Genomic DNA, 27,480 nt, shown 5'->3' with positions numbered 1-27,480 from the left:
TTAGACCCTGAAGCATGATAGGTATTTCACCGCTCAGAGTCCTAGAATTATTTTCGAGTATATAAACACTTTAAACGACAAATGGAAATTGAACTTATCTGCCTCGTGTTAAAGCTCAAATTCATTCACAATGATACAACCGCATTGGCAGAACAAAAATCAGTGGTAAAAAATTAAAATAAGTAGATTTAGGTCCATTTTTCATATCATTCTTTGACAAATAGCATTTTAATTGACCGCTACGGTTGCAGGCTCGCTAATCTTAAACTCAGGTCTCAGGTTTAGGAACTGTAGTAGATAACATATCACAACATAGAAATTCTCAAACATGGAAGTGTCTGTCCGTCACTCTCAAAGTCCTATAAGCTCCGTGGGCCCCTTCCTCCATATCTTCTTTCTTGCAAAGGGATCTACATGAATGTGTTCGCGTGAGCATATCGTAAGATGCGTTTGTGGTGCACATATTGCGTACTGCGCTCTTGTGTCTTGTGCGTTTAATTTGTGGTTTCAGTTCCGTTTGGTAGAACTTCCTATTTTCCATTTGCAGCCATTTTGAGTTAAGTAAGAGTTTCTTGGTCCATTCATCTGAAATGTTTAAAAATTAGTTAATTTAGCACAAGCTATTCTGAGATCTGAGATCACCTGGAAGTAGGGGTCAAAGTTGCTAGACTCGCGATCTCGTACCGGAGAAGTCAGAACGTCAGAAGACCTTCCCATAAGGATTACAGACTGTGAAGTCATTGTTCAAATGACACAAAATCGTTTTGTGCGGTTAAGAGACAAAAGAACAATTTCCAGCAGTGGACATCCATCAGATCAAGAGACGATATGATTGCGGCACTGTTAAAATCAGACAACCAATTCGTACTGGGCCAGCGTGGTGGTCTACGGCCTTAACCCCTTCTCATTGTGGGAGGAAACCTGTGCTTTGTAGTGGGCTGGTAATAATTTGATGTTATAATGATGATGACTGTTAAAATTGATGGAGGTAGTACAATTCATTAACTAGAAACAGATAAGATGGACATGAGAAAAAAGGTTCACAGTGTTAAAAAGAGCAAAAGATGTTAAAGGAACAGATGGTGAGTGCACTCGGGGGATGAACAAAATAGATCAGATGTAATATACGTGCAAGTTTTGCCAGCCGAATAACATCCCACTGCTGGAATCAGGTCGCTTATTGCGTAAGGCCTTGACATCATGAACATCATCATAATCATCTTCAACATTTACATTTTAAACGCTCACTACAGGGCTGGTCTTCTCTCAGAATGGGCTTATGTCGTAGTCCACCCGGACAAACCTTTTGAGAACGCCACGGAGAACTCTCAGGCATGCAGAATTCCTGATGATGTTATCTTTGACCGTTCATGACGATGTTCCACGGCACCTAATGATGATGTTCGGAGGTCAGCCGGTGGAAAATCGAACGATGATGTGCCATCTTCCTCAATACCGAATTGGTATGTCCATTTGACCGTTCAAATCCTTTAATTAGAATAGATTAAATTTCGTCTATTAATGCCGTGGACGACTCGTTTCAGGATGATGTGCGGCGGAATAGAGAGATGGTTTTCAAGACCTAAAACGCTGCTTCGGTTCTGCTCCGCCCACCAGCGGGAGTATTATCAAATGTTAATAACTTATATAGGTATATGGGTTTTTGAAGTGACAACGTCTTATAAATCGATGGAACCGGCTGCACGCACGAAATAACATGACGTATGCGGCGTTACCTCGCTCTGAGGCGTTCCATTCAAGGCTTGAAGTGCAAGCGAGAGCGCGGAACGAGCGACAAAGAGGCACAGTCGGCCTCTGCGTTCGACATCTGTCTCTCTCCTACTTGAGTGAGCGATGCGTCCGCGTGGACAGCTTCTATACAATAATACATTTACATGTTTTCGGCAAGGAGGAAGTGCAGTGAAAAGTGAATGTGGTGCTAATTGTTTATAGCAACGATAATATCTATCAAACAAATAAAATTAAAATTTTCTTTTGAAAAATACAACCATTCCATCAGTATTTTCTTACGACGTTGTCACGTTCAACTATCGTCAGTAAGCCGACTTTACAGACAACCAATTTTTTATTACTTACCGTTGAGATCCTTCATAGCCCCTGCCTTCCCACCGTACTCATATGGCAAACCTTCTATGGGAAAGTGATCCACTGCCATGGCATTGTTGATTTGCTCTCCATTCGAGTGTAGATGGACAATCTTGCGCCGCCACGGATACAGGCCGATGTGCAAGAGCAGTAGGGACATGGTCTTCAGACGATGTGTATTGATGATGTGAACTTCTGAGAACCGGACTGGGAAGACTGACTGTAACAATCACCATCATCATCGAGTTATACAAGACGTCTCGGTTAAAAAAAAAAAAAAAATTACCGAATCTCTCATTTAACTTTTCGGTGTGCGTTTTTAATTTAAGCTATTATATATCAATTACTAATATGAAATACTTAAAAAAAAACATAATGATAGCGGAAAGATCACAGCTGGAAGAGGTTACAAGGTTATTAGAAAAAGATTGTTTATTTATAAATGAATAAATAAATAAATACCTATACTACGAAGATACACCCATCGCCATCTAGCCCCAAAGTAAGCGTAGCTGTGTTATGGTTACTAAGATAACTGACGAATATTTTTATGAATAATATACAAAAATACAAAGAATATACATATAAACACCCAGCCCTTTAAAAACATTCATGCTCATCAAACAAACATTTTCCACAAGTGGGAATCGAACCCACGGCCTTGGGTGCAGAAACCAGGGTCGCTGCATAATGCGCCGATCGGCCTTCAAATTTATATTTGTTAAGTGTGTGTTATATTAATTAGATATGTAGATTTGGCAAAAATTAACAAAATATTTTAGTTGGTAAAATTATGCTGTGTCTTGCGAAAGCATATTAAAAACTTCAGTAAAGTCGAGTTCAATGCACAACTTTAATTTGCTTTCCTGTCACGCGCATTGAGATCGCATCTCAATTTTCCAGACAGTTTAATTTCGAGTAGATTTATTAATTTATATGTTGTTTTTATACATCTCTGCTTATTTAAAGTTTGTATACTAAATTAATTGATTGTATATATGAGTGTAAAGATTTTTTATGTCGCCTTCAAATGTTAAATGAGCAAAAACGCGATCTAAGAAGAATTGTTTAAATAATCCCAGGCATTGTTTGTTACTTGTGCACAAATCGACATCCGAACTGCTGTTCTTGAAATTTGACACTTATAGCTTGCAACGTTGCATCCCTGAATATCATAAAGCAGGAATCCAAAAAAAAAATTGTTACCATAGCCTCAATCGATCTTTACACAATTTTGTTAAGAAACGACATCGGCGGGATTTTTGGAAATGGAATGTTTCCAAAACCTTCGACTGCCTCATTTTAAACTCCCGACGCAAAAACGACAGGTTGCTAAAGTTTGTTGTGCCTGTCCCTGTGCGTGTGTGTATTTGTCTGTGGCATCGTAGCTCCCGAATAGATAAAGCGATTTTGTTTTTTTTTGAGTGTTCTTAGTTACGTTTAATGAAAATCTTAAATTTATATATTATTCTACTTATTATGTAGCATTTTACACATATTATTTTTCTCATGATTAAGTTACCTTCATACACCATACAAAGTCTTTCCAGTAGGAGCCTCTAAAGTGACTCTTAAGATGAGAAGGTTGCAGGTCACATACATCAATAAATACAACTTCTTCACCGGGTGTTGGGTCGTCACGTAATCTAAAGAAAATGGGAATAGATAGTATGTATTAATAAACACCTTTCTACGTACTAAACAATTTGCTATAATCCGCCAAAACCAGGCAAATCTGCACGGTGCAATTTATAATTCTCACTTTACTAATATTATAAATGCGAAATTGTTTTTGTTTGTTTACTTGTCTCATTGTCCTTCTTCCTTTACGTTCTAACTAGGTTACCAATCAACTTAATCTTTGGCACAGAGTAAGTACAAGAAACGAGAGTGACATACATGAAAACAAACGGTTCCCACGGGATTTGTTAAAAAACCGTATTAAGCGCGGACAAAGAACGCGGTCGTCAATACACTACATTAAAAGATCTTCAAAAATGCATTCTCGGCACACGTTTTGGTCCAAATCCTGGGCATCCTCGGAAAATGTTGACCAAGCAATGCACAATTTAACATGTCCTTGACGAAATTATAACTTTCACCGTGCAGATTTGCCTGGTTTTCGCGGATAATAGCAAATTAAGTTTAATATTTATATCTTTTTATTGAATATTGAATTCCTAATAGGGGAGGCCCGGGCTGAAAGTTCCGATTTTCAAATAACATGTAATTTTATGATAAAAAAATAAGATTTCAATTTTTAATGTTTGATTTTATTAAAAAGTCTTAATCGGTCTCTGTAATAGTGAAGTCATTTCTGCTAGTTTCTCAATATATTTTTTTGTACAGGCATATTTTTGCATAATTTTGGAAAGGAACAATTAACCCCACTTTGGGGCGAGTTGTTCCATGTGTGGGGCAAATTGTTCCACTTGGATAATTTAAATAAAGTAAAAGGATAATATAAGGTTTTTTATATAAAACTTTGAAATAAATAAATTCTAATTAGAAGTCCAAAGCTTTTACTTAATATTATATAGAAGCATACTATTAATTGCACAGTTATTTTCTTCCAAAATACCTATCCATAAGTATAAATATGTTTTATAAGTTACCATTTTTTCATGGCTTTCATTTTTAAATGGCTGCCCATTCAAAATTTTATAGAATTACTTGCACAAAATGTTATGGTTTTCTGCGTGGATAAAGTATATGCTGCACTTAATTAAGATGATACAAATATTTGAAAACCTTGCCTATCCAACAAACTGCGAAATTCCGCCGGAATCAACGCAATATTTCAATTGCAATATCCTTCTTGTGTTCGTCTTTACATAACCACATAGGTGAGTTCTTAGAAGTGTAATTTGTGAAATATCTAACTGACCTGAATTATTACCGGATCTCCACTTGGATAATATGTTATTATCCATAAGAATTAAACAAACATGCATTTTGCCCTACGCTCTACATTTAAAATTACGTTTTCTGTCGATGACGGCCGATTGGCGCAGTAGGCAGCGACCCTGCTTTCTGAGTCCAAGGCCGTGGGTTCGATTCCCACAACTGGACAATATTTGTGTGATGAACATGAATGTTTTTCAGTGTCTGGGTGTTTATCTATATATTATAAGTATTTATGTATATTATTCATAAAAATTATTCATCAGTTATCTTAGTACCCATATCACAAGCTACGCTTACTTTGGGACTGGATGGCGATGTGTGTATTGTCGTAGTATATTTATTTATTTATTTATTTATTTACATTATTCTTCTATGACAGCCTCTGCTCAAACGAATTATAAATAAGTTACACTTCTTTTAGCGCGATGGTAAATCTGTTGAGTGTGAATTCATCTGCATGCAGCAATGGACTTCGGCCATATTAAACATCTCCGATACTATAAGAGCATTGTACGACTTTATAATTTGTATCATGTCTAATAATAATTCTGGAACCTATATGCAAACATCTCAAAAATCTAATGAATTACACGTTAAAGAATTGGTATCTATTTTTATACAAAAATAAAAACACATATTGCCTGAGATAATATAATATTTTTCAGGTTAACGTACGTTATCATAGTTAAATTTTTTTATCGGTGACAAAACTTCAAGCTGTTCGTTCCAGCAATATTGTCATTTTTGAAATAGGAATCAGTTCTTGGGGTAATAACCTTGCTTAGCTGGGTACTATTAAACTTTAAACGATAAACAAAAAGATAAATCAAAATTAAAATCAAAAATACTTTCAGGCATTTAACTTATACAATTGGACGCATTAAGAGCCAATTTCACTCGGCGAGGTAGAACTTTTGATAGCAAAACTTTAAGAGTCTTTAAACACGTACCTAGTACACGTACATAAAAGCGGAGTGCTTTTAAAATGATCCTTAGAACTTTAAACCATAGAGCAACTGGCAAGAGAAATACAACTTTTCCACATTTAAATTCAAAAAGGTGCACCGTAGCTTGTTCTATGCAATTATTTAAATTAAACTGTGTAAATTATAATAACTTTTAACTACTGCGGTGATAGTGCAGTGGGTAGGAGCTCGACTTCACTTTCGGGGAGCCGAGCTCGAAACCCAACACGCACCTCTAACTTTTTTAAGTTATGTGCGTTTTAAGTAATTAAAAATATCACTTGCTTCGACGTTGAAGTAAAACATCGTAAGGAAACCTCTCAGGGATGCATTTTTCCACGCGATGTTGACCTTTACGTGAGTTGACCAGTATTAGAAGTGAGATTAAGAAGAAGAATCGGTGATAGCGCTGTGGGTTGGTACTCCACTTCACCTTCAGGGGGCCTAGTTCAAATCCCAGCACGCACCTCTCACTTCTCTAAGTTATGTGCGTTTTAAGTAAATAAAAAATCACTTGCTTCGAAGGTGAAAGGAAACATCGCGAGGAAACCTGCATGTCTGAGAGTTTTACATAATGTTCTCAAAGGTATGTGGAGTCCATCAATCCGCATTGGGCCAGCGTGGTGGACTACGGCCTTAACCCCTTCTCATTGTGGGAGGAGACCCGCGCCCAGTAGTGGGCCGGTAATGGGTCGATATGATGGTGATGATGAAACTACTGCAGGAGACAGATGCTGTCATAACAGTGGGACATTAAAAGACTGAGGATGATGATCGTTACAAATATTTTAAATGCGAGAAAGTTGTTTGTCCTTCCTTCATGCCCCAACCAAGCCACCAATCCAATGAATTTTTGGTTTTTCCAGCTAACCCTATAGCTGGAAAAACTAAAAGCTACATAGGCTACTTATTATCCCAGGAAAACAAACGTATCCCACGGTACGAAGGGCGCGGGCAACAGCTAGTATATTGTAATTACGAAACTGTGTGTTGGATTACGCGTACTTTTTTATTGCATTACGTATGCCTACTTATTCGATGCGGAAAACACCGCGGGGTACAGCTAGTAATAGTATAAATAAGGATAGATTAACTACAACTATCGCTAAGTAACCTTTGTCGTTTACCTTAAATCCAATATCATAAGCCATCTAGAGAGGAAGGCCTTTGCGCACAGAGGTCGGTCCAACGCCGTGGGTGCCGGGAGGCGAACGAGTGTGATACGCCGACCACCTACGCTCCTAGTGCGTAATGGTACGATGTAACTGAAACGCAATGCATGATCGATATTAGAAGCGCTATGAGCTATAAACTAAGTATCGGTGGTTCTTTACGATCTCTTTGGCTCAGTAGCGAGCCCTGCGTTCGATCTCCGGTGAGGGCAATACGGGAATTTATAATTTGTGATTTCTTTCTGGTCTTGTCTGGTGGGAGGCTTCGGCGGTGGCAAGTTACCACCAAACCTACAAAAGCGTGCCTCCGAGAAGAGATTTGAGAGACAGAGATTTTTTGTTTCGTTATATTATTTTATTTATGTATTAATATAACTGTCATACCACTATAACTTACAATCAGGTGAATTGCAGTCAACGGCTAACTGCTAACTGGTGCGGTGGGCAGCGACCCTGCTTTCTGAGTCTAATGCCGTGGGTCCCGTGGGTGGGTAAAATGAATGAATGAATGAATGCCGTGGGTGCCGTGGGTAGGTAAAATGAATGTTAAAATGTAAAATGTAAATAGTTAATGTTGGAAAAGAGCAACTGCTGAGTTTCTTGCCAGCTTCTTCCGAACCGGTGGTAGAGTCACAACAAACAGCCAGACTTGACGTTTCAAAAGTGCTTATATTAGGCCTACTTGAAATAAATGAATTTTTAATTTTGTTCGATTCCCTAAACTGGAAAATGTTCGTGTAATGAACATCAATGTTTTTCAATGTCTGCTTATCAGTACATTATAAGTGTTTATGTATATTATTCATAAAAATATTCATCAGTCATCAATAACATAAGCTACGCTTACTTTGGGGCTACATGGCGATGTTTGTTTTGTCGTTGTATATTTTTAAAAAAAGAAAGTAAAAAAAAAGAACTGCTTGAGGTTAGGTTAGTTAAAAAAGGAATGTCATCCACTTGTTTTGAGTTACCCGCGGTGTGCACCCAGTTCCTATTTCTATTATTAGTAGTACATAATATGATATATTATGTAGATTTTGTAGGTACCCACTAATACATACTAAATTAATATTAATATTTTATATACATTTATATAATTAATTGAATTTTACTAACAGAATGGAAAGATATTCTCAATTCTATTGTATTTTTTTTTTAAGTTTAGAATCTCAGAAATTGGTCATTTCACAGAACACAGTCAGTATTGCAACAATGCTGCGGAATAATGTATGGCGGTAACGCTATAATATTAAAGATAGTAGTATAATATTAAGGATTACTTAAACGGTAAAAAAGCTTCGGTGTTAATTGCTCTAGCTTCATAGCTAAATAAATTAACTGGGAGATGGTGATAACAAAAAAAAATTACCCGGCTTAGTTTGTTGTGGGCTCTTCTTATACCAGGGCGCGTTTGGAACCCTCGTAGCTTTAGGGTTGGTGAACAAAGTTATCACCATCCCCATACAATTATGTAAACATGTATGTATGAACGCTTGATAAGTGCCTGTGATAGGCCTACAAGAATAAAGAAATTTTGGATTTGAATTTGAATTTACTTTTCCTAGCGAACTCTCTCACAAAAAACTCTACTATACTAATAATTGCGGTAGGTTTGATACTGTTACCTGGTAAAAGTAATCTGGTAACTGTAATTTGGTAAAGGTAATCTGGTAAAGGTAATCTGGCAGGCAGCTACACTACTTTGAAGAAATTATGTGTATAGTAAGTATAACGTAAAAAAGTATATATGGTTGGGAACGGGCAATCTGCCAGTAAAGTTACGAAAAAGCACTTGGACTGTTCAAAAGGGTAAAGGAACCGTGACCGTCCCGAATAAACAACGAACTTTTCAAAAGTGTATGTAAATAGACCGCTTATTTGAATTAAAAAAGTTTTACTTTGATTTTATCAAACATGGCGACATATGGTTCTTGAGAGAGTATAGAGAGTAAGGATGATATGGAACTAGGTCAAGTAGCTCATGTTTTCGGAAGATGAAGCTCTGCAGTAGGTACAGAAGTGATCTCACTTCTGATATGATAATATACGCAATGCGGTGGCCTGAGTTTACGATGGCCATAGTTGTCTAGGTTATTTACCAAGACATTCTCAGAAGCAGCCCGGAGTTAGAAAACCGGTAATGTCAACCTTTCGAGTTTCGGAGACCAGGTTAAGCTGTTGGTTGGATTTCAAAGTATTTTGTATGTGATATTCTAATTCAAAGAAGTTTATATAGGCTATTTAGCATCACACTACGCCTCAAAACTGGGCAAAAAAAGTAAAAGTATTTGACGCGATATGTCGCGGGTTGTGCGAAGCAATGTTTACTTATCAGGTAGGTAAGTAAAAGAAAATAAGTAAAATTACTACAGGAAATTAGGCTATATAGGCCGAGACAGCGAAGCGTGTCCGCATTTAGCTTGTAAGTAGATAATAATACATTTATACCACAGAGTGCAGAATATATACTTACGCATCTTGACAGCTAGACAGGATATCCTCATCGTCCGGATGGCTTTTATGCCACAGCTCCGTCAAACCGCTAGAACCACGTGCAGTGTAGTACTTCCTCGCTCTCTTAGCTGCTTCTACCGTATCACCTCCACAGGTGATAGGAAATAAGTTGAGTGTCTGTATTTCTTCTGGTGAAGCTTCTCTGTCCAGGTTGTCTTGAGCCCATCGTTCACCAAACGACGCTGCGGGAGACATCCTTAAACTGAAATTTTAACTTTATTTATCAATACAATTTTAAAATGCACCACTGGCCTACTTCAAGGCACTGGTCTCTCATTTTGAGAAGAGCTTTGGCCAGTGTCCACCATGCTGGCTAAGTGCGGATTGGTAGACTTCACCCACCTTTGAGGGCACCATGGAGAACTCTCAAGCATGCAGGTTTTCGCGCTATGTTTACCTTTACGTGAGTTGACCAGTATTTGAAGACAGATTAAGAATCGGTGATAGCGCAGTGGGTTGGTGCTCCACTTCACTTTCAGGGGGTCCAGTTCGAATCCCAGCAAGCACCTGTCACTTCTCTCAGTTATGTGCGTTTTAAGTAAATAAAAAATATCACTTTCTTCGAAGGTGAAAGGAAACATCGCGAGGAAACCTGCGTGCCTGAGAGTTCTACATAATGTTCTCAAAGGTATGTGGAGTCCATCAATCCGCATTGGGCCAGCGTGCTGGACTAGGGCCTTAACCTTTTCTCACTGTGGGAGAAGACCCGTGACCTGTAGTCGGCCGGAAATGGGTCGATATGATATAAAGAAGAAGAAGAAGGCATGTGTTCTGACCCTACTTAGCGTGGGAAAAGGCAAGGCATGAAGAACAAGTTTGACTTTGCAGTCTATTTTATGCCCATTTTATGTTCTTTTCATCATCCGCCTTTAACGAACCTTTGCTGGCAAAGGCCTCGTCTCCCAGGGGCTCCTAGGAGAGAATCGAGAGAGAGCAACTCACTGGCGGCCTATTAAAATTCTTCTTAGAAGGACCGGCGTCTTAGAGGCGCATGAGATTGGGCAATAACAGGTCTGTGATGTCCTTAGATGTCCTGGGCCGCACGCGCGCTACACTGAAGGAATCAACATGTTCTCCCTGGCCTAGATGCCCAGCCAACCCCTTGAAACTACTTCAGATTGTTTTAGAGGGTAGACGTTGCTCCAATACGGGTTGGTGGGCGATTATCACCATAACGCAATTTTTGTCTTTAGCCGTGGCTATTTACCAACCTACCGGCAAAGACGTGCCGCTAATAATCACTTACTACCAGGTGAAATTGCAGACAATGGTTAAATTGTAGTGGAGGGCACCAAGGTCTAAGAAGCCTGGTTTATTCAAAAGGAGTATAATTTTGGAATACAAAATATTCAGTCAGAACTTTGCACTTAAGCACACAACTCAATGTCGGAAGCACCATGCAATATTCAACGCCGATATTTTTCCTGTACATTTTTGCTCAACAATATTTCGCGTAGTAAAATCTTTTTCATGTTCGCCGTGCTAATGGAATCTAGAAGTGGGGTGCTTGGTCCAAGTTGCAGTCTTAATAAATATTATATATTATTTTGAATATAAATTTTTTGTTTGGTATATTGATCATAAAAACTTTAGAACAGAATAAAATAGAATATAATACATTTTATTGCTTTAAGTGTGTACATTTTTTTTGGTGTTGTAAGTGGGAATAGTTCCAACAGTTTGCCACTTTGGGGCGTGCAATTTTCTTACATATTTAGAGTTTATATTACAGATTACTATAAGACTTAAGATTTTAAACTTTAGACACTAACTAAGAACTATAAAGAATAATATATTCAACAGATAACCTTCTTCTTTGATAGAAATGTGGACCCGGCCTATTAGCAAACCTTTGGGTGTTGCGTAAAAGTACAAAACAAGGTTTCCGACGCAAGTGTTCCGAGCAATTTAGTTACACGTCTGCCATTTTGGACTGTAAATAGTTTCGTCATTTGCAGGTGTTTTCGTATTTTTTGAAGACACAGTGGGATATTATTTACTTATCGTATTTCGGGAAATTCGTCGCACTGTACAAATAATACTTTTAGGTGCGCTGTCAGCCATAATATAATGTTTCGATTTTTTATAACGTGCTGTAGGTAAGAGTTTTTTTCCGGGATTGTCGATTGCCTGCCTACTAGTGCGTAAACTTGACATTGAAAATCTTAATATAGGTACCTTTTGTCATTGTAGCTATTGTAACTATATTTGCTAGGCGCAAGCCAGAGCCAAGAATTGAAGGCACGCATAAATAAGTAAAATAGCATATAATGGCAAAATCCTCTTCCGTTGCCATTTATATGAATATGTTAGGGTAGGCAGCGCTTTTGTGCATGAATGATGTGCACGCCACGGATACAAAACCAGGCATGCTAACCACTGGACAAACGAAACATATCTAAGTTTAATATCATTGGGTTGCTATACCTATGCCAAATCTCTCACCACATTTAACTGAAAATAACACAGAAGGGTAGGTAATGTCAAGGCATCGAAGTGATTGTCTAGATTTAAATACAAATACTTTAAGTTGATCGCAGACTGCCTCAATAAACCGCACGGGTTTTAACCTGCTAGAAATTGCATATTAGGACAGTAAGATCCTTTTCATCCAAGGTGTCGGCAGCCATTCAATTGGTGTGCTCTAAGCCCTTGTTGAGCTTCTTTAAGCTTCCAAGGCGTTCTTTTGATGCGTTCTCTTATATAGATTAAATAAATAAATAAATATACTACGACAATACACACATCGCCATCTAGCCCCAAAGTTTCCGACGCAAGTGTTTCGAGCAATGTAGTTACAAGTCTGTGTTATGGGTGCTGAGATAACTGATGAATATTTTTATGAATTATATTCATAAATACTTATGTACAAATAAACACCCAACCACAGAAAAACATCCATGCTCATCACACAAACATTTTCCAGTTGTGGGAATCGAACCCACGGCCGTGACTCACAAAACAGGGTCGCTGCCCACTGCGCCAATCGGCCGTCAAATTAAATTTATTTTAATTATTTAAATAGTTACAACAATAATTAAGGAATTTACTTATAATGGCTATATGGTTGTTTATTTTGATGCCGTTCTCTTCAGCATTTTTTTTAACATCCATTTTTTATGGATGATTTACTAACTACTTTATTAACTGGTAACATTGGATATAGATTTATGAAGATACGGTTATCTAGGATAAAGTGGGAAATAATAACTAACATTGATAAAACATCACGTAAAACTTTTGTTACAAAACAAACGGAAAACTACTTGGAAAATAACAAACCAGCTGAACTTTGAACGAGCTAGTGTTTAAAACTATTTTGTTCTCCTATAATAGATGGACTTATTTATAATTGATATATCCAGTAGTGTGTTGACCAAATCTGTGCCTACGCATATTAACAAGTGCCTAAATTAAGTATAAATGTAACAAGCTTATTATTGCGCATCCGGTATGGTCGACTCCTAACTCGAATTTTCTGTAGTTTTATAATAAATATAAATATACTACGACAATACTCACATCGCCATCTAGCCCCAAAGTAAGTGTAGCTTGTGTTATGGGTACTAAGATGCCTGACAAATATTTTTATGAATTATATACATACTTAGAATAATACATAATTAAAATATTGAAATGATAAATGCGCGATTGCAGGCAGTGTGCGATAAATTTTAATAGTATGTGACTTACATTGTTTGCTATCCCGACGCACCGCATTCCACTGCGATATCCGTTATATGTAATGTCGTGATTTGTCAAATATCACTGCCTAATACTTGCAATCAGTGACTAACAGCACAGAAACAGTGATTTTATAATATTACGTTAGAGGGTCAATAGATAGTCCGGAATTACTTACTAAGTTAGATTTTATTGTTCTCTCACGATTACCTAGGCATAAAAAGATTCTGCGCATACCTTTAACTAAAACTAAGAACTGATTTAATTATTTTGTAATCCCTGTCTCTCGCCTTCTTTCTTCTATTTTCAATGACCCCGAAATTAATTTATTTTTTGGTAATATGAATAGTGCACGTCGCAACCTGTTAGATAAACTGTTGCTATTGCTAATTCATTAATTTTTAGTTATAGTTTGCTGCATATTTGCTTGGTTCTACCAGGTACCCTTGTATATAAAAAAAAATCAAAGAACAATCAAGAAACATGTTATTAGTTTTAATTCAACCAATTTGTTAACTATTTATATATTATACTTCTAAGTATATACAACGGTTTTCCAAAAAAAAAAAAAAACTTGCTTACTGTTTGATTGGCCCTTTGTCTGTTACAAATTTATACGAAAGTCTTCCTTCTGTAAGCTTATTGTATGTTCTTATAAGGAGCCCACAATAAAGTAACCGGGTATTAGTTTCTTTATCATTATAGCACTGAGCACAGTGTCACTTAAGCTAATAAGCAATATTCTTAGGCGTTTTCCAACCAAAATACTCGGCAATTTTAATTAAAAAAAAATATCTTTAAATATTCGTTACAGGTATTTTTGTATTTTTTTTCTATCGAGCGAATTTTCTGAACCTTTTAAAGCGAACCACCAATTAGTCAGATATATGGTCGGAGAATACTACAAGGCACGGGTCTTCTCCCACAAGAACGGGTTAAGGCCGCTGGCTCTCTAAACTCTCAGGCATGCTGGTTTCCTCACGATGTTCCGTTTAGTGTTAAGTGATATTTTAATTACTTAAAACGCACATAGAAAACTTGGAGGTGTGTGCTGGGATTCGCACTCGGCCCCCAGATATTTTTTTGCGATTTCATGCTGCTAGTGTTATTTAGTGAAGATTATTCACGTTTATTATATTATTATAATATATAAAATAATATTCATTAAGATCATTATATGAAGAATGGCGTTTGATTTGTTATTTACGGATGTTAATTTTAAATTTTCCCAATTTTAAATAAAACCTATTTAAATAAAATTTACAATTATAATTTAGATAATAATTATTTAATATATATTATTTAAATAGTTACAACAATAATTAACTAATTTATATAAGCTTCAATATAAATTGTATGTTTGTTTCTAACTTGTATCCCGTGAAAAAAAACAATATAAAGAAAGAAAGATGGCGCCAATTTACGCCGGTGCCAATTATGGATTCAGACTCGAACGCTCGACGTACTTGGAATGGCTATAATGTTAGAAGTGTTAAGTTCTAAGAGTGGTTAATAAAACATTATATTAAAAACGAATAAGGAAATAAAAGTTTAAGAAATATTAAGTTTTTTTTTAACTATCATTTATTTGCCAATACTTATCGTAATGCAACTTTGCAACACACTTTACGACAAGGAATATTATTCTATTCAACCAAAATTGCAATGTCAATCCGATTTGGTATTTTTGAATCAATCGTGAACTATAACGAAAATGCACTTATACGTTAATGTCAAGGATTTTCGTTATTTTAGACTAGTTTTATGTTATTCTCTTTGTTGCCGTATATCACGAAGTTGTAACACGCAGATTTATATACTTTGCAATAAAATGTTTTTGATACAAAAAAATAATACAAAGTTTAAATTTTGAAACCAAAAATTTAAATTTTGAAATAAAATAAAAAAAATACTATACCGTCTCAATTTATTCAAAATTTACTAAGTATCTTGGTTGATTTTATTTTATTAATAACTGTCTTATTTATATTTAACACTTCTAAAAATATATACAATTTAATTTTTACTCAATCCGACGACGACTACAATTTCTAAGATTATCAAAAGAAAATTTGCAACAAAAAAAAATAGTCATCGCAACGCGCATATTCAAATTGAATCCAATAATTATGTCAAGAACACTAGTGTCCACACATGGGCTACAAATACAAAACGCCGTGCAGCCACCAGCTTTATTTCTGGTGTTTTCATGGATTTTAAATGGATATATTTTATTTTATTTTCTTTATGCCACTGAAACGCTAAATGCTGGTAACCGCCGCATGCTAAAAATCGTCGCTACTGTTCACTACAGAATATATGCCAATGTCAGTGTTATGTGGTAGTGGCGTAGATGGCGTAGTACGGGGACACTTAAGCGATGGTAGTTAGCCCTCATATTTTCATTATACAATGAGAGGTTGACACTCCAGACATGCGGGCGGCCCTGATAGCGAGCTACACCTTCTCGCGTTTGGAATGACAGGGTCACCACAACTTACGCACAAAATGCATCGTCATCTGTCGAATGGTTAAATAATGCTTACGGATATTAAAATAATTTTATTTATTGAGTCGAGCTTTCAGGATGCAAACTTATTTCTATGCAAAATTTCACTAGATAATTTAAGCCATGTGGCTACTTCACTTTCTGGTTGCCCGAGTTCGAATACCAGCATCACAGAATCAAGAACACACAGAACCCTCATTCAGACGTTATTGCATTGTGTCCAAAAACAGTGAAAACGTCCGAGCACGTCTCACTCCACAGCCGCGTAATGTTGCTAGCTCAAAAAAAAATCACATTTTCTCCATTTTATGGTAAACCTTTAGAACATTAGACGTAAAATAACGGCTAAGTGGAGTGAAGTAACTAACCGCTTGTTCGAGAAACATTACTAAACTGGAGTGATTGTTGATGCTTCAATATTAATCGTGTACGAGGTTTCCGTAAGTTCTCAATTATTCTGTGGCCTTTAACTTAAATTTTTGTGCGTTTTAATTGAAAAAAAATTACTTGCTTCGATGGGGAAGGCAAGCGTCGTGAGGAAGCGTGTTGAATGCGACAGAATGTTCTCAAAGGCGTGTGAAGTCCACAAATCCGCATTGTAAAGAGAGGATCACAAATATAAAGTATTGCTATTTCCCAGTATAAATTAAATGGTGAGTACGTAATTATTAGATGAAAAGGTCAGACGTGTGGAACATAATTAAGGTTAATTCAATAAGGAGATCTTATTCAACCAGGCAATTTCGACGTGTTTCTCAGTTTCTCACATCCTTCCAATATTATAAACTTGAAAGTTTGTGAGGCTTTATGGATATATGCCGTATCGTCAATGGCGTGCATACAGGATATGCACAGGGTATGCAGATGATATAAAATCGAGAATATCTGCAGCACGATTTATAAAAAAACTTAAGGGTTGGTATTGTTAGAAACATAAATAGTCACCTGAGAGTTCTCCATAATGTTTCCTGCATACCTATTCAGGTTTTCCTCACCGTTGAAGCAAGTGACATTTTAATTGCACATATTAGAAAAGTTTGAGTTGCGTGCTAGGATACGAACTCGCCCCCCGAAAGTGAAGTCGAAATCCTAGCCATAGCTATCACCGCTCCTTCAGTTAGTTATCAACTCAAAACGATTTTGATCAAAATCGTATTTTGGTTGGAACGCTACAAATTTTGTTTCATCTAACGCATAGTTAATCCGTGGACTGTTATTAATAACTTGAGAAGCTTATCACTGCAGATTCAGGTCGCTGATATAATCTGTAGTGACGTGCAATATAGGGATTACTGGGCTAGTTTAGCTAGCAAAGTTTGATATGGATTTATACGAAATTGTCAGACAGAGTTGCCTGACAAGTAAATTGTTTGTAAAATAGGCTGTTGCCCGCATTCTTTGTCCGCGTCTACTAAGGTACTTTACATATCCTGTGCGTAAGGTATGTTATCCTAGGATATAAAATAGACAACGTTATTTTCCGTCCTTTCAACTAAATCTGTAATCGAAGGGATCGTTTTCGCTTTATTTCTGACTCTACTCTCATTCCAACCTTCGATCCCGCCTCGGTAACCGTCTGGTACTCCCATTTTGTAAAACGAAGTTAATCGGTAATTCATTCACTTTTAAGGCAACTATGCTCTGGAATAATCTGCCTGCTAAAATCCGTGGAAGTAATTCCCTTCCTATATTTAAGAGTCCACAGTATGTTTTGAATTCGTCCTTTCTTTACACGATTCTTTACTAAAATTATGCAAATCATAACAGACATCAGGCGTAATTGCTATTGTCACCAGTAAAGAGTTCATTATTCTTATTTGAGTCTTTTTGAAAGAGCACTGAACTCTCGGGGCACGAGTATTTATGAAATTTATTCACCAGAAAACTACAGTAAAAAGTATAATAATCAGACAGAGCAGACAAAATGCACGAGCTATCATGACATAGAATAAAAGGATCTGCCTTCCAAGCCCAAGGTCACTACAAAAACTTCACTTTTAAAAAGTGCTTATAGTATGCCTACTAGAAAAATTTAATTCCAAATATTGATCCTTGAATGACTGATATTCTTTTCTTACGTCGAAATTCCAGTCAGTGGATGATGATTTCAAAATAAAATACAGGTTGCAACGGGTATTTTACGGGTCCGAAAGTGCCGACAAATTATTTTGGCGCAATAGTCATTTTTAGATGGGTTATGAATTCCATTTGATTTATGAATTGTATTTTATTAAATAATCTCTATCATTTATACGTTTTCTTTTTTTTTTTTTTAAATTATTAACAATGCTTAAAAATAAATTAAAAAACTATTAAAAATTTATAAAAAAAAAAAACTTCCACCCTCCTCTTGCTGGGCTTTTGAATGCCCAAGCAACCGGTGGTCAGGGCTCCAGAGTGAGGAACCTCCTCACAATACGCGCCGTTTCAAGGACTACTGCCTTCTGTATCCAACAACCTATCCCTTGATCCAACAACCAAACGAAAGCTTCTTAAGATGTTGGTCGAAGCTTTTCGCGGGAAGACCATTGACTGAAACGACGATCGGAACAACAACGGTCGACTCAACGTATTCTATTAATTATTAGAAACTTAAAAATACATTTAACATTATTTTATGAATCATCATTATCATTAAAATTATTACAATCTAAAATAGAAACTATAGGTTCATGGCAACTTAAATAGAAAATAAACAAATTTAATTCGAAGTTATTTAAATATCTCGTGACTACCGCGTCAATTGTACTTTTGTGCGCTAATATTGCGTTGATTGGACCCAGTAAAATCAAATTCTCTATGTAATAATTCAAATAGCTGTGTCTCGTAACAGTGTCGCGAGTCCAGAGATTGTATCTCATCTAAAATATGCGAACCGCGCTAAAAGAAGTTTTCACTTCAAAAATATAAATAAATATAATTTGGCAGGTCGGAATTTCCTAATTATTCATTGTGATACAACGATCTCTAAAACACTATATACTTACCTTCATAGTTTATTTATAATCGACGGCCGATTGGCGCAGTGGGCAGCGACCCTGCTTTCTGAGTCCAAGGCCGTGGGTTCGATTCCCACTGCTGGAAAATGTTTGTATGATGAACATGAATGTTTTTCAGTGTCTGGGTGTTTATATGTATATTATAAGTATTTATGTATATTATTCATTAAAAAAAATATTCATCAGTTATTTTAGTACCCATAACACACGCTACGCTTACTTTGGGACTAGATGGCGGTGTGTGTATTGTCATAGTATATTTATTTATTTATTTATTTATTGTGTTCGTTGTTACAAACTTCCACTTCCGATTTGTAACAACGAGTTTCACATCATTGTCTTTGGTGAGCAACCGTCGATCCCGATCACTATCACTGGAACACAACATGCGGGTTTCCTCACGATGTTTTTCTTCACCGTTGAAGTGATATTTTAATTGCTTAAAACGCACATAACTTAGAACAGAGGTGTTGCTGGGATTCGAACTCGTCCCCAGGAAAGTGAAGTCGAAGTCATACCCACTGATCACCGCTACACGGAACTTAATAGTATCTAATAGTACCTTTGATCATTTATGTAGATACTAGATGTATAACGCCCGTTTTCACTTACGTCGAACTAGGCAATTCCCAAATAAGTTACGCCTAATCTAAGGATATTCCAAGGCGTATCTACATATACATATTATTAAAATATTGCACTATCCCGTTTCCGTAATCATATATTTTATTATTTCATTAAGGGTTGTCTGGAGGAGATCGCTTTTGTTCTTTTATTATTTCCTCATTTATTATCTTTATCCCTTAATTGTGTGCAACAATGAATATCTCTATCTATCCTTTGACCAATAGATATTGCTTAAGAGTTTGAAATGTTTTTCTTTAGTATGTCTATAGAAAAAAAAACGTTTCTAAATTTAATCATTAGGCATTCTATTGAAGAGATTACTAGGTTTAGTTAATACGGGCATAAAGATCGCTAGCCTAGAGGTGATTTCGGATCGATGGGTTAATGCTCTCCCAGGCATGGGCTAGAACAATGGCAATTTCGTTAACTCTGGGCTTCTAGTAGTTTTTACCGACAAATTTAAGGCCACGTGATCCGCTGAAATCATATAATGAATATGAATAAACTGTTGAGTTATTAAAAGTTAATAGTCATTGGTCATTTTAATAAAACTTATAAGCTATTAAACGATCGGTTAATATATTATTTCTCGATATGCAGGAAATCGCCTTGCACGCGCGACCTTACTTGGCGATTGCAGCTAGCCACGACACTTCCACAAATTGCAACACCAAAACTTCATTGTAAATTATCCGTACAAGTTTGAATAAATCGATCCATCGAAGCGTAAAATACTGTAGTTTATACACTTCCTAGCCCCGAATACTGAAAACATCTTAAAATTTAACTTATGTGTTTCAAATATTGGAGAGAAGCAGGCGTTACTTTGCAGAAATCCATAATACATTATCAAAATTAAGCTTAATTTGCTATACTCCGCGAAAAGCAGGAGAATCTGTGTGGTGTAATTTATAATTTCTTCAATCCTTATACTACACTCCAAACTCATCTTCGGCAATATACCCTCTATGCACGTTTCGCTTCGAAACCGGAGCATCCTCAGGAGATGTTGTCTTTACAATGAATAATTGTTAAGTCAACATCTCCTGAGGATGCTCCGGTTTATGTGTTTTCATAATTGCCATTTTTTTTTTTGAAAAACAAGTCGATAGTTTTCATCCGTCTGAGGTACAGAAATATAGTACTAATAAGTTACGTTGCGTGCTACCAGTAATGAGTTATGGTTCCGAAACATGGTCGCTAACTAGGGGCCTCATAAAAAGGCTCTGAGTCACTCAGCGGGGGATGCTCGGAGTATCACTATCGTGATCAAATAAGAAATGAGGAGATCCGTAGAAGAACCAGAGTTACCGACATAGCTCAGCGAGTCTCGAAGCTGAAATGGCACGCCACAGATATAACAGTGCACGAGTGTGTGTGAAAGCACAGATGTACTCTCTATTCCTCCACGAAAGAGAGAAAGAGATCAGGCCCAGGCCCGCTTAACGTGCTCTCCGAGGCAAGGGTGTGAATCACCGCTAATTTTCAAAATTCATGCTGGTACTTGAATAATTAATAATTATACTACGACAATACACGCATAGCCATCTTGCCCCAAAGTAAGCGTAGCTTGTGTTATGGGTTATAATATAAATATTATTATGAATAATATACATAAATCCTTATAATATACAGGTAAATACCCGGACACTAAAAACATTCACGTGCATCACACAAACATTTTCCAGTTTTAGGAATCTAACCCACGCAGGCTCTGAAAGAGAGTTACTGCATACTGCGCCAATTAATTTTCATGTAAGAAATTCTATAGAAACGATATAGAAAAATCCAATATTGATTTGCCCGACCCTGGGATCGAATCAAGGAGCTCGTGATCTGCAGTCAAACATGCTAACCACTAGATCAACGAGGCAGGTTAGCGTGTAAGTTTGTGTGAACATTTATTTTGTAAATCAATAATTCCAATACCTTATCGCAATTTCTTCTTATATTACAATCAAAATGTGTCGAAGCAGCTACTCACTGGCTACATAGTCGCAAACAATTTTTATAGCTCATCCAAGCGAAAGAATTTTTGATGAAAGACTTCTATGTAATATTTATATTCCAATATAAAACCAGCGCGGCATAAACTTTATATCCCATGAAACGTCGTTTATTGTGATTTATGTATGAAAATAAAGCTACGTTGTTTAAAGATTGTGATATTTTTGTAACAAAGTTGTTTGTAGTAACTGTATTTTTTTCATTTTTGTTTTTTATTTGATTGTTTTTTTTTGTTACTTTATATAAGTTTAAGTTAACTTTAGCTTCGTTTATGATTAAATTAAAATATTAAAATGTGGTCAGTGGATGGCTACGCATGTCCGTGGTGTCACCTGACTGGCGCATGCAGCACAACACTGAGCTGTCACCTTTTTTTAGATTGGGCCACACATAACATATATGGTGTTGTTATAATATTGTAATGTGTGGCGCAATGTTAGAAATAAAATTTATTGTCATTTATTTTCATAACATTGATTTGATTGCTGCAATAATCTTGGTGAATCTTAAATAATTTAACTTCACATTACCTACGAATTAAGATCTGTGAGTTGTCTGTGTATTGTAAGACTTGTGAAACTAAGTTTGGCACCCTGTGTTTCTCCACAGTTATTTAATCGCCTTCCTGGTTCACAGTTATGAAAATACTAACCCTAAGAAAACAGCGTTCTAATGTTTTCAAGATATTTTTCCAGTTAAGTATTTCCCCAAAAATTTGGTATTCTGGGTTTAGGTTAAAAAAGAAGTAGGAACTTGGTACAGCTTTTAAAAAATCACTATCAAAGTATTAAATAGTGGATAAAAGTTTATAAAAAAGTATTTAACTAAACTATTTAACTTTAGCTTTAAAAGTAGGCTTTCTTTTTGGCAACGCGTAACGTTCAAGGTAAGGTAAAAGGCAATGCAAGAAAACTTCTTGAACTTCATGACGGGACATGAGAAACTGTTAGAGTCAGCTAACATCCATAAGTATTTAAACAATATCTGATTGTGAAAATGAACGTATACTCGAATATTAAAATGCATTTTGATCACCCATTTTTTTGCAAATTTGCATGCTGATTTTGTCATTTTAATATTGTGTACTTAACCTTTGTGTGTATATAATCTTCTTACTGCAGACCCGTGTGTTCGGGTAAAACTGAATAGACAAGAGCGATTCGGTCTGTCCATCGAGTTTCCAACATCGAGTAGGTACGCTTGCGCAAGCGCAGCTATTAACAGACTGTGCAAGGTTTTAATTGCTACTCTATGGCAAGTTTTGGTTACTACACCACTAATAGGTAACAAGAAACATAAACACTCTAATTGAAACTAAATATGGATAAATACGGAAAAATTGTTATCTGAGGCTTCCGTGACATCACGGCTTCAGATAAAAATTTTAGCGAGTAAGAAAATAAAAATAGTAGAAATCATAAAGTACTAAAAAACAGCAACAATAGTTCACGCAGGTTCGAATTCGGGATGTCTAATTCACTTAGAAAATTGTAACGAGCGAGCGAGCTGAAATTGTAATTGCCATGACAATGATGTGTGTGTGTCCAAATCTTATACCAATGATAAGATCGTGCTCCTACGTCGTGCATGTAGCTTGTGCAAGTTGAAATAAGCCAATTTTCATAGCTACAAGCTATCATAAAGTATATAATATAACAAAGTAATAGCGTGAAGTTACTGTGGAACATGTACGATGTGAGTTTTCGTTTACATAAATCATGATTAATGTTAAAAATGCGATTGCGTCTTGACGGAGTAAACCATTTAACCGATCTTCAGGTCATTTGGCATAAGCTTGTAGCACTGTTTATAGATACGGCCAGTAAGCTACTGCGGGAAAATTTCTTAATCTCACGGAAAATCAAAAGTTCTGTTCGAAATATGTTGCAGACAAGCTCTACTTAATAATATTATAAAAATGTTATATTTTTTTTATTGTAGGTTCTAAACTAAACTGTTAAAAACTGTGTTAGAATAAAGGCTTACATTCATACTAGCTGTTGCCCGCGTTCTTCGTCTGCGTTTATTACGGCTTTTTTATAAGTTTCGTGGGACATGTTTGTATAGCCTAAAAACCCTACATCCTTTTCCAAATTACCAGAAATCAATGTGCCAAATTTCATCAAGATCTGTGCAATGGTTTAACCGGTAAAAAGGTAACAAACAAACGCTTTCATATTTATAAAATTAATTAAATGGATTTCATATCTGAAATTTCTACATGGTTATAAGAGAAAAAGTGCCGACATTCCAATAACATCGCTAAGAGCTAACACAATAATTAATAAATTTTTTTTCCACAATACATTTGCCCGCGACATTAAGAAGTCTATTAAAAAACTCTAAAATTGAGAAGTTCGCTTAACAATGCAACCATACTAAGATATTTGTATGGAAAAATATTTCTGTTTACCGAGGTTTACAATGGAATTACCCTCAATATACGGATTTATGTGATATTAATGCCTTGACTACACAGTGCGAGCTAGCGCGCGAGTAGCTATCGGATCAATTACCTCAGTGCAGCTTCTCGCATCGTGTGACTTACATTCTGCTACCGACTGTCATCAAGAGATAGAGATAATAGCTCGCATGATAACATTTGGGTAAGTTACCAAAGTAACGAGTTACGAGTTACAACTGGAGTAGGATGAAGAGTAGAGCTTGACAGAGCGAAAGAGAGATATTGATGAGAATGTGACACACGTACATATAAACGTGGATCTAGCTTACCCGCCACTCGTTTTCCTTCATCACAATCGTTCCGTGAGCAATCATGGATATAACCTATTCGTGTCCTGGCATCTACCCTACTATCTGATCAGTAGCTCTCATGGTATAACCAAGGCATTAGTTATCTACGTAGAATCCCGCTATGTGTCACAAAATTATTACACACAGTAATTTTAAAGTCGTTGACATTTGCAAAACAATGAAACAAATATAGTTTATTACACGAAGTCAACCGTTAGTTTAGAATGACTAAACCAATTCTTGCCTTTATTAGACTAAACTAACACTCGAAATAAGAAACAGTTGTAAAAAGTGACAATAGTTTAACGGTTATGGAGTTCAGATTAAAAACAAGGTTGTATCATAACCTTCTAGCTCTATTGCCATAACTTTTACGCTTAAGTGCTTACGGGAGTATAAATAAATTACGTTACGGGTTTATGGTCTAATTCGGGTTTATTTATTACCACCTAAGAGTTGGGTTAAAATGAAGACTAAGGCAGGGGCGTGCATAGGGGCTTTATCAAGGGTAGGCATAAAGCAGGAAGATCGCATAAAGTTGGAAAAATCTCCTTCGATAAAAGTTGTATGAAATTTTTAGGGTAAGCATTTGTGCATCTATGAAGGGCACGCTACTGACTGCAGGGGCCTATAAGGCTCGATTTAGAAGTTTGTGACTTGCAACACATTGCTTTTTGTTACAATTCTTTTTGACGCGTTAGGATAGGCATTTTATGGAGAGAGGTTTGTTGTAAATAGGTACAATATCATACTACAACCGATAGTTGCTGCGGGGGAAAACCTCGGGGCTCAACATGTCCTCGATAAACCTTTGTTGTAATATGTATTAAAGAGGTCATCAGATTTTATAAGGCTTTCAAAAAGTAATTTGATTTAACATCTTTCCACATTTTATGAGACAAAATATAAACTTTTTTTGGATTAATGTTTTTTAAATTTCCTACCTTTAGTCAAAAAGTAAAATTATTATAAAACTAGCTGCGCCCCACGGTGTTAACCACGGTAAATAAGTCGTAAAGTTGCGTTGTGAGGACTTGAAAGAAGGACGATATTTGGTGTAAAAATACAAATCAAATCAAATCAAATCAAATCGTTTATTTGCAGATTGGTATTACATTGTTGGTAGGTACACAAAACATAGGGACAAACAATCCGCCTTAGATGGCATGCAAAAAATATATATGATCGTACAATAATTATACAATAATAATACTATCTTAAATGAATCGATATTATTAAAATAAGAATAAAATTTAAGAGTGATATCAAAAGTACAAATATTATTATTCATGTCAAATTATAATCACTGTAAATGTCAAACCTATAATATTGTGTCTGTTAAATATTCTTGGATGGTATAATAACATTTCCCAATAAGTAATTTTTTTATCTTATCTTTAAAATCTACAAGATTTATGTTTCTGTTGGCTAGTGACGCTGGCAATTTGTTGTATATTTTAGGCGCCATAATGAAAATACTATTCCCAAATAACGCTGTGGACGAATAAATACGAATGTTCTTGTTAATAACCTTTGGAAATCTTATGTTTTTCCAGGACCAATAGTATCCTATGTTACTTTCCGTCCTTTCAGCTAACCCTAAGCCAAAAATTAAGTCGATTAGTTGCTTAGTTAAGGCATGAAGAAAGGACAAACAAACAAACACCCTTTCATATTTATAATATAACTATGGATTATTTTTGGACATAAATAAGTTATAGAATAGTTGCACATAGTGTATGTGCAACTATTCTATCCTCAAAGTAATTAGGTGTTTTACCCACTGACCTAATACAATACGCTTTTTTTTTCTTTGTTCATAAACCACTATGTTTATACACGAGCACATTAACATAATGTGTGTGACGTATGTTTATATTATGCGTGTCTGCGACCACCGGAAGTAAACGACTTGAATGCTTAATTTTGTTACGTCAGTAAGTAGCGTATTTGAAATTTGGTTCAATCCCATTTGGTTTGTGCAATAAATAACTCTATTTTTAAAGTTCTTAAGTATTTTTAAAACAATATAACATAGGTTATGGTAATCATAAGTGAAATAGCCAATTTAACATATGCTTAATTATGCTATTCTACGTTTGTAAAAAAACAACATTAACAATAGAAAAAAGGTATTTAATACATTAAAGGTTTTATTATAACGCATTATCTAGTAAAATTAAATTTATTTAAACAAATTCGTTGGTAACTTTTTTGAAAAACTAAAATGTTGACTATAGCTAACTTCAGGGTGTCGATTTATAGTGACGGTGTGCACGCGTACCGTTAAAATTTACTCTCATAATTTTTCCTTAACGCGCCAAAAGAATTATAAGTTCAAAAATTAAGTCGTATTATATCAATCGTAAATTTCATAAAAAATAAAAAGGTTGTACGATGAATAAAAAATGTGTTGCTTTACAATGAATTACGTACTCTGCGATATTTAACGTTAGATATATATATTATTGAATATCAATTAATATCACTTTCTTACTATTTAACTTTTCATTGTGTATATAATGTAAGTGTATCCATAAATTTAAGATAGTGCTAAAAATATTGGGTCATCGCTGTAAGTCCAACCGACATACTCAATAAAGTAACTAACATAACCTTAAAGTAACGAACAAAAACAAAAGCGATAAAATTAAACATACCACGTTCACTGAACTGCGTCTACGCCTCACGTAACCTCACTACTGACTGAGACTGACTCACTGACTCACGATTGTCTTCCCCATTGCCTTGACCTTTGAGAGTTGTTTTGGTGACCGGAGCTCGAGCAAAAAGTGGGGCGGACTCGGTTTCGGCGTAAATGACCTATCTAATTCAACGATCTGGCAAATGTTTTATCCTTTCAAAAAAAGGTTCTTTTTGTTATCTGTTTTCAAAACAAATTCCAATCTGTCTTGCGTTTCTTGCGATTCAATAATGTGGAGAGATAGCGTAGAGTGTTTATTCTACAGGTTAAATAGCGACCAAAGCGCGTACAGATCTAGTACCAAATATATTATATTAAATTCATCAATCAATCAAGAATTAATCAATCAAGAAGGGGTGATAGCCTAGATAGCCTAGCCTAGCCTTCGGCTTAATTTTTGGGAGGCCGGGTTCGAATTCCAACACGCTTCTCTTACTTTTCTAAGTTATGAGCGTTTACAGCAATAAACGGCCGATGGGCCAGAGACCCTGCTTTCTGAGTCAAGGCTTTGGGTTCGATTACCACAACTCGA

General features: G+C 35.9%; 1 protein-coding gene across 1 annotated transcript; it reads right to left on the bottom strand.

The window, feature by feature from the left end:
* Window positions 1-26,930, bottom strand: LOC120628196. The gene is made up of 6 exons (XM_039896446.1): window positions 26,905-26,930; window positions 9,624-9,866; window positions 7,106-7,243; window positions 3,629-3,752; window positions 2,098-2,326; window positions 1-585 (listed from the first exon to the last, which is right to left on the bottom strand). The coding sequence occupies exons 2-6, from the start codon at window positions 9,857-9,859 to the stop codon at window positions 323-325; spliced, it is 990 nt and encodes a 329-aa protein (XP_039752380.1). The 5' UTR covers window positions 9,860-9,866; window positions 26,905-26,930; the 3' UTR covers window positions 1-322.
* Between the last annotated feature and the right edge of the window lie 550 nt (window positions 26,931-27,480).

The sequence above is a fragment of the Pararge aegeria genome, chromosome 12 (genome assembly GCF_905163445.1).
Source record: "Pararge aegeria chromosome 12, ilParAegt1.1, whole genome shotgun sequence".
NCBI lineage: Eukaryota > Metazoa > Arthropoda > Insecta > Lepidoptera > Nymphalidae > Pararge > Pararge aegeria.
This window is presented reverse-complemented; position numbering and strand designations above follow the sequence as displayed.

Bases quoted from the DNA above. Each gene is read 5' to 3' on its own strand.
- LOC120628196 (XM_039896446.1), bottom strand. From the start codon at position 9,859: ATGTCTCCCGCAGCGTCGTTTGGTGAACGATGGGCTCAAGACAACCTG. The intron at 7,244-9,623 runs GTAAGTATATAT...ATTGCGTTTCAG, and splicing joins CTGTCTAGCTGTCAAGATGC to TTACATCGTACCATTACGCA. The intron at 586-2,097 runs GTAAGTAATAAA...TAAACATTTCAG, and splicing joins GGCTATGAAGGATCTCAACG to ATGAATGGACCAAGAAACTC.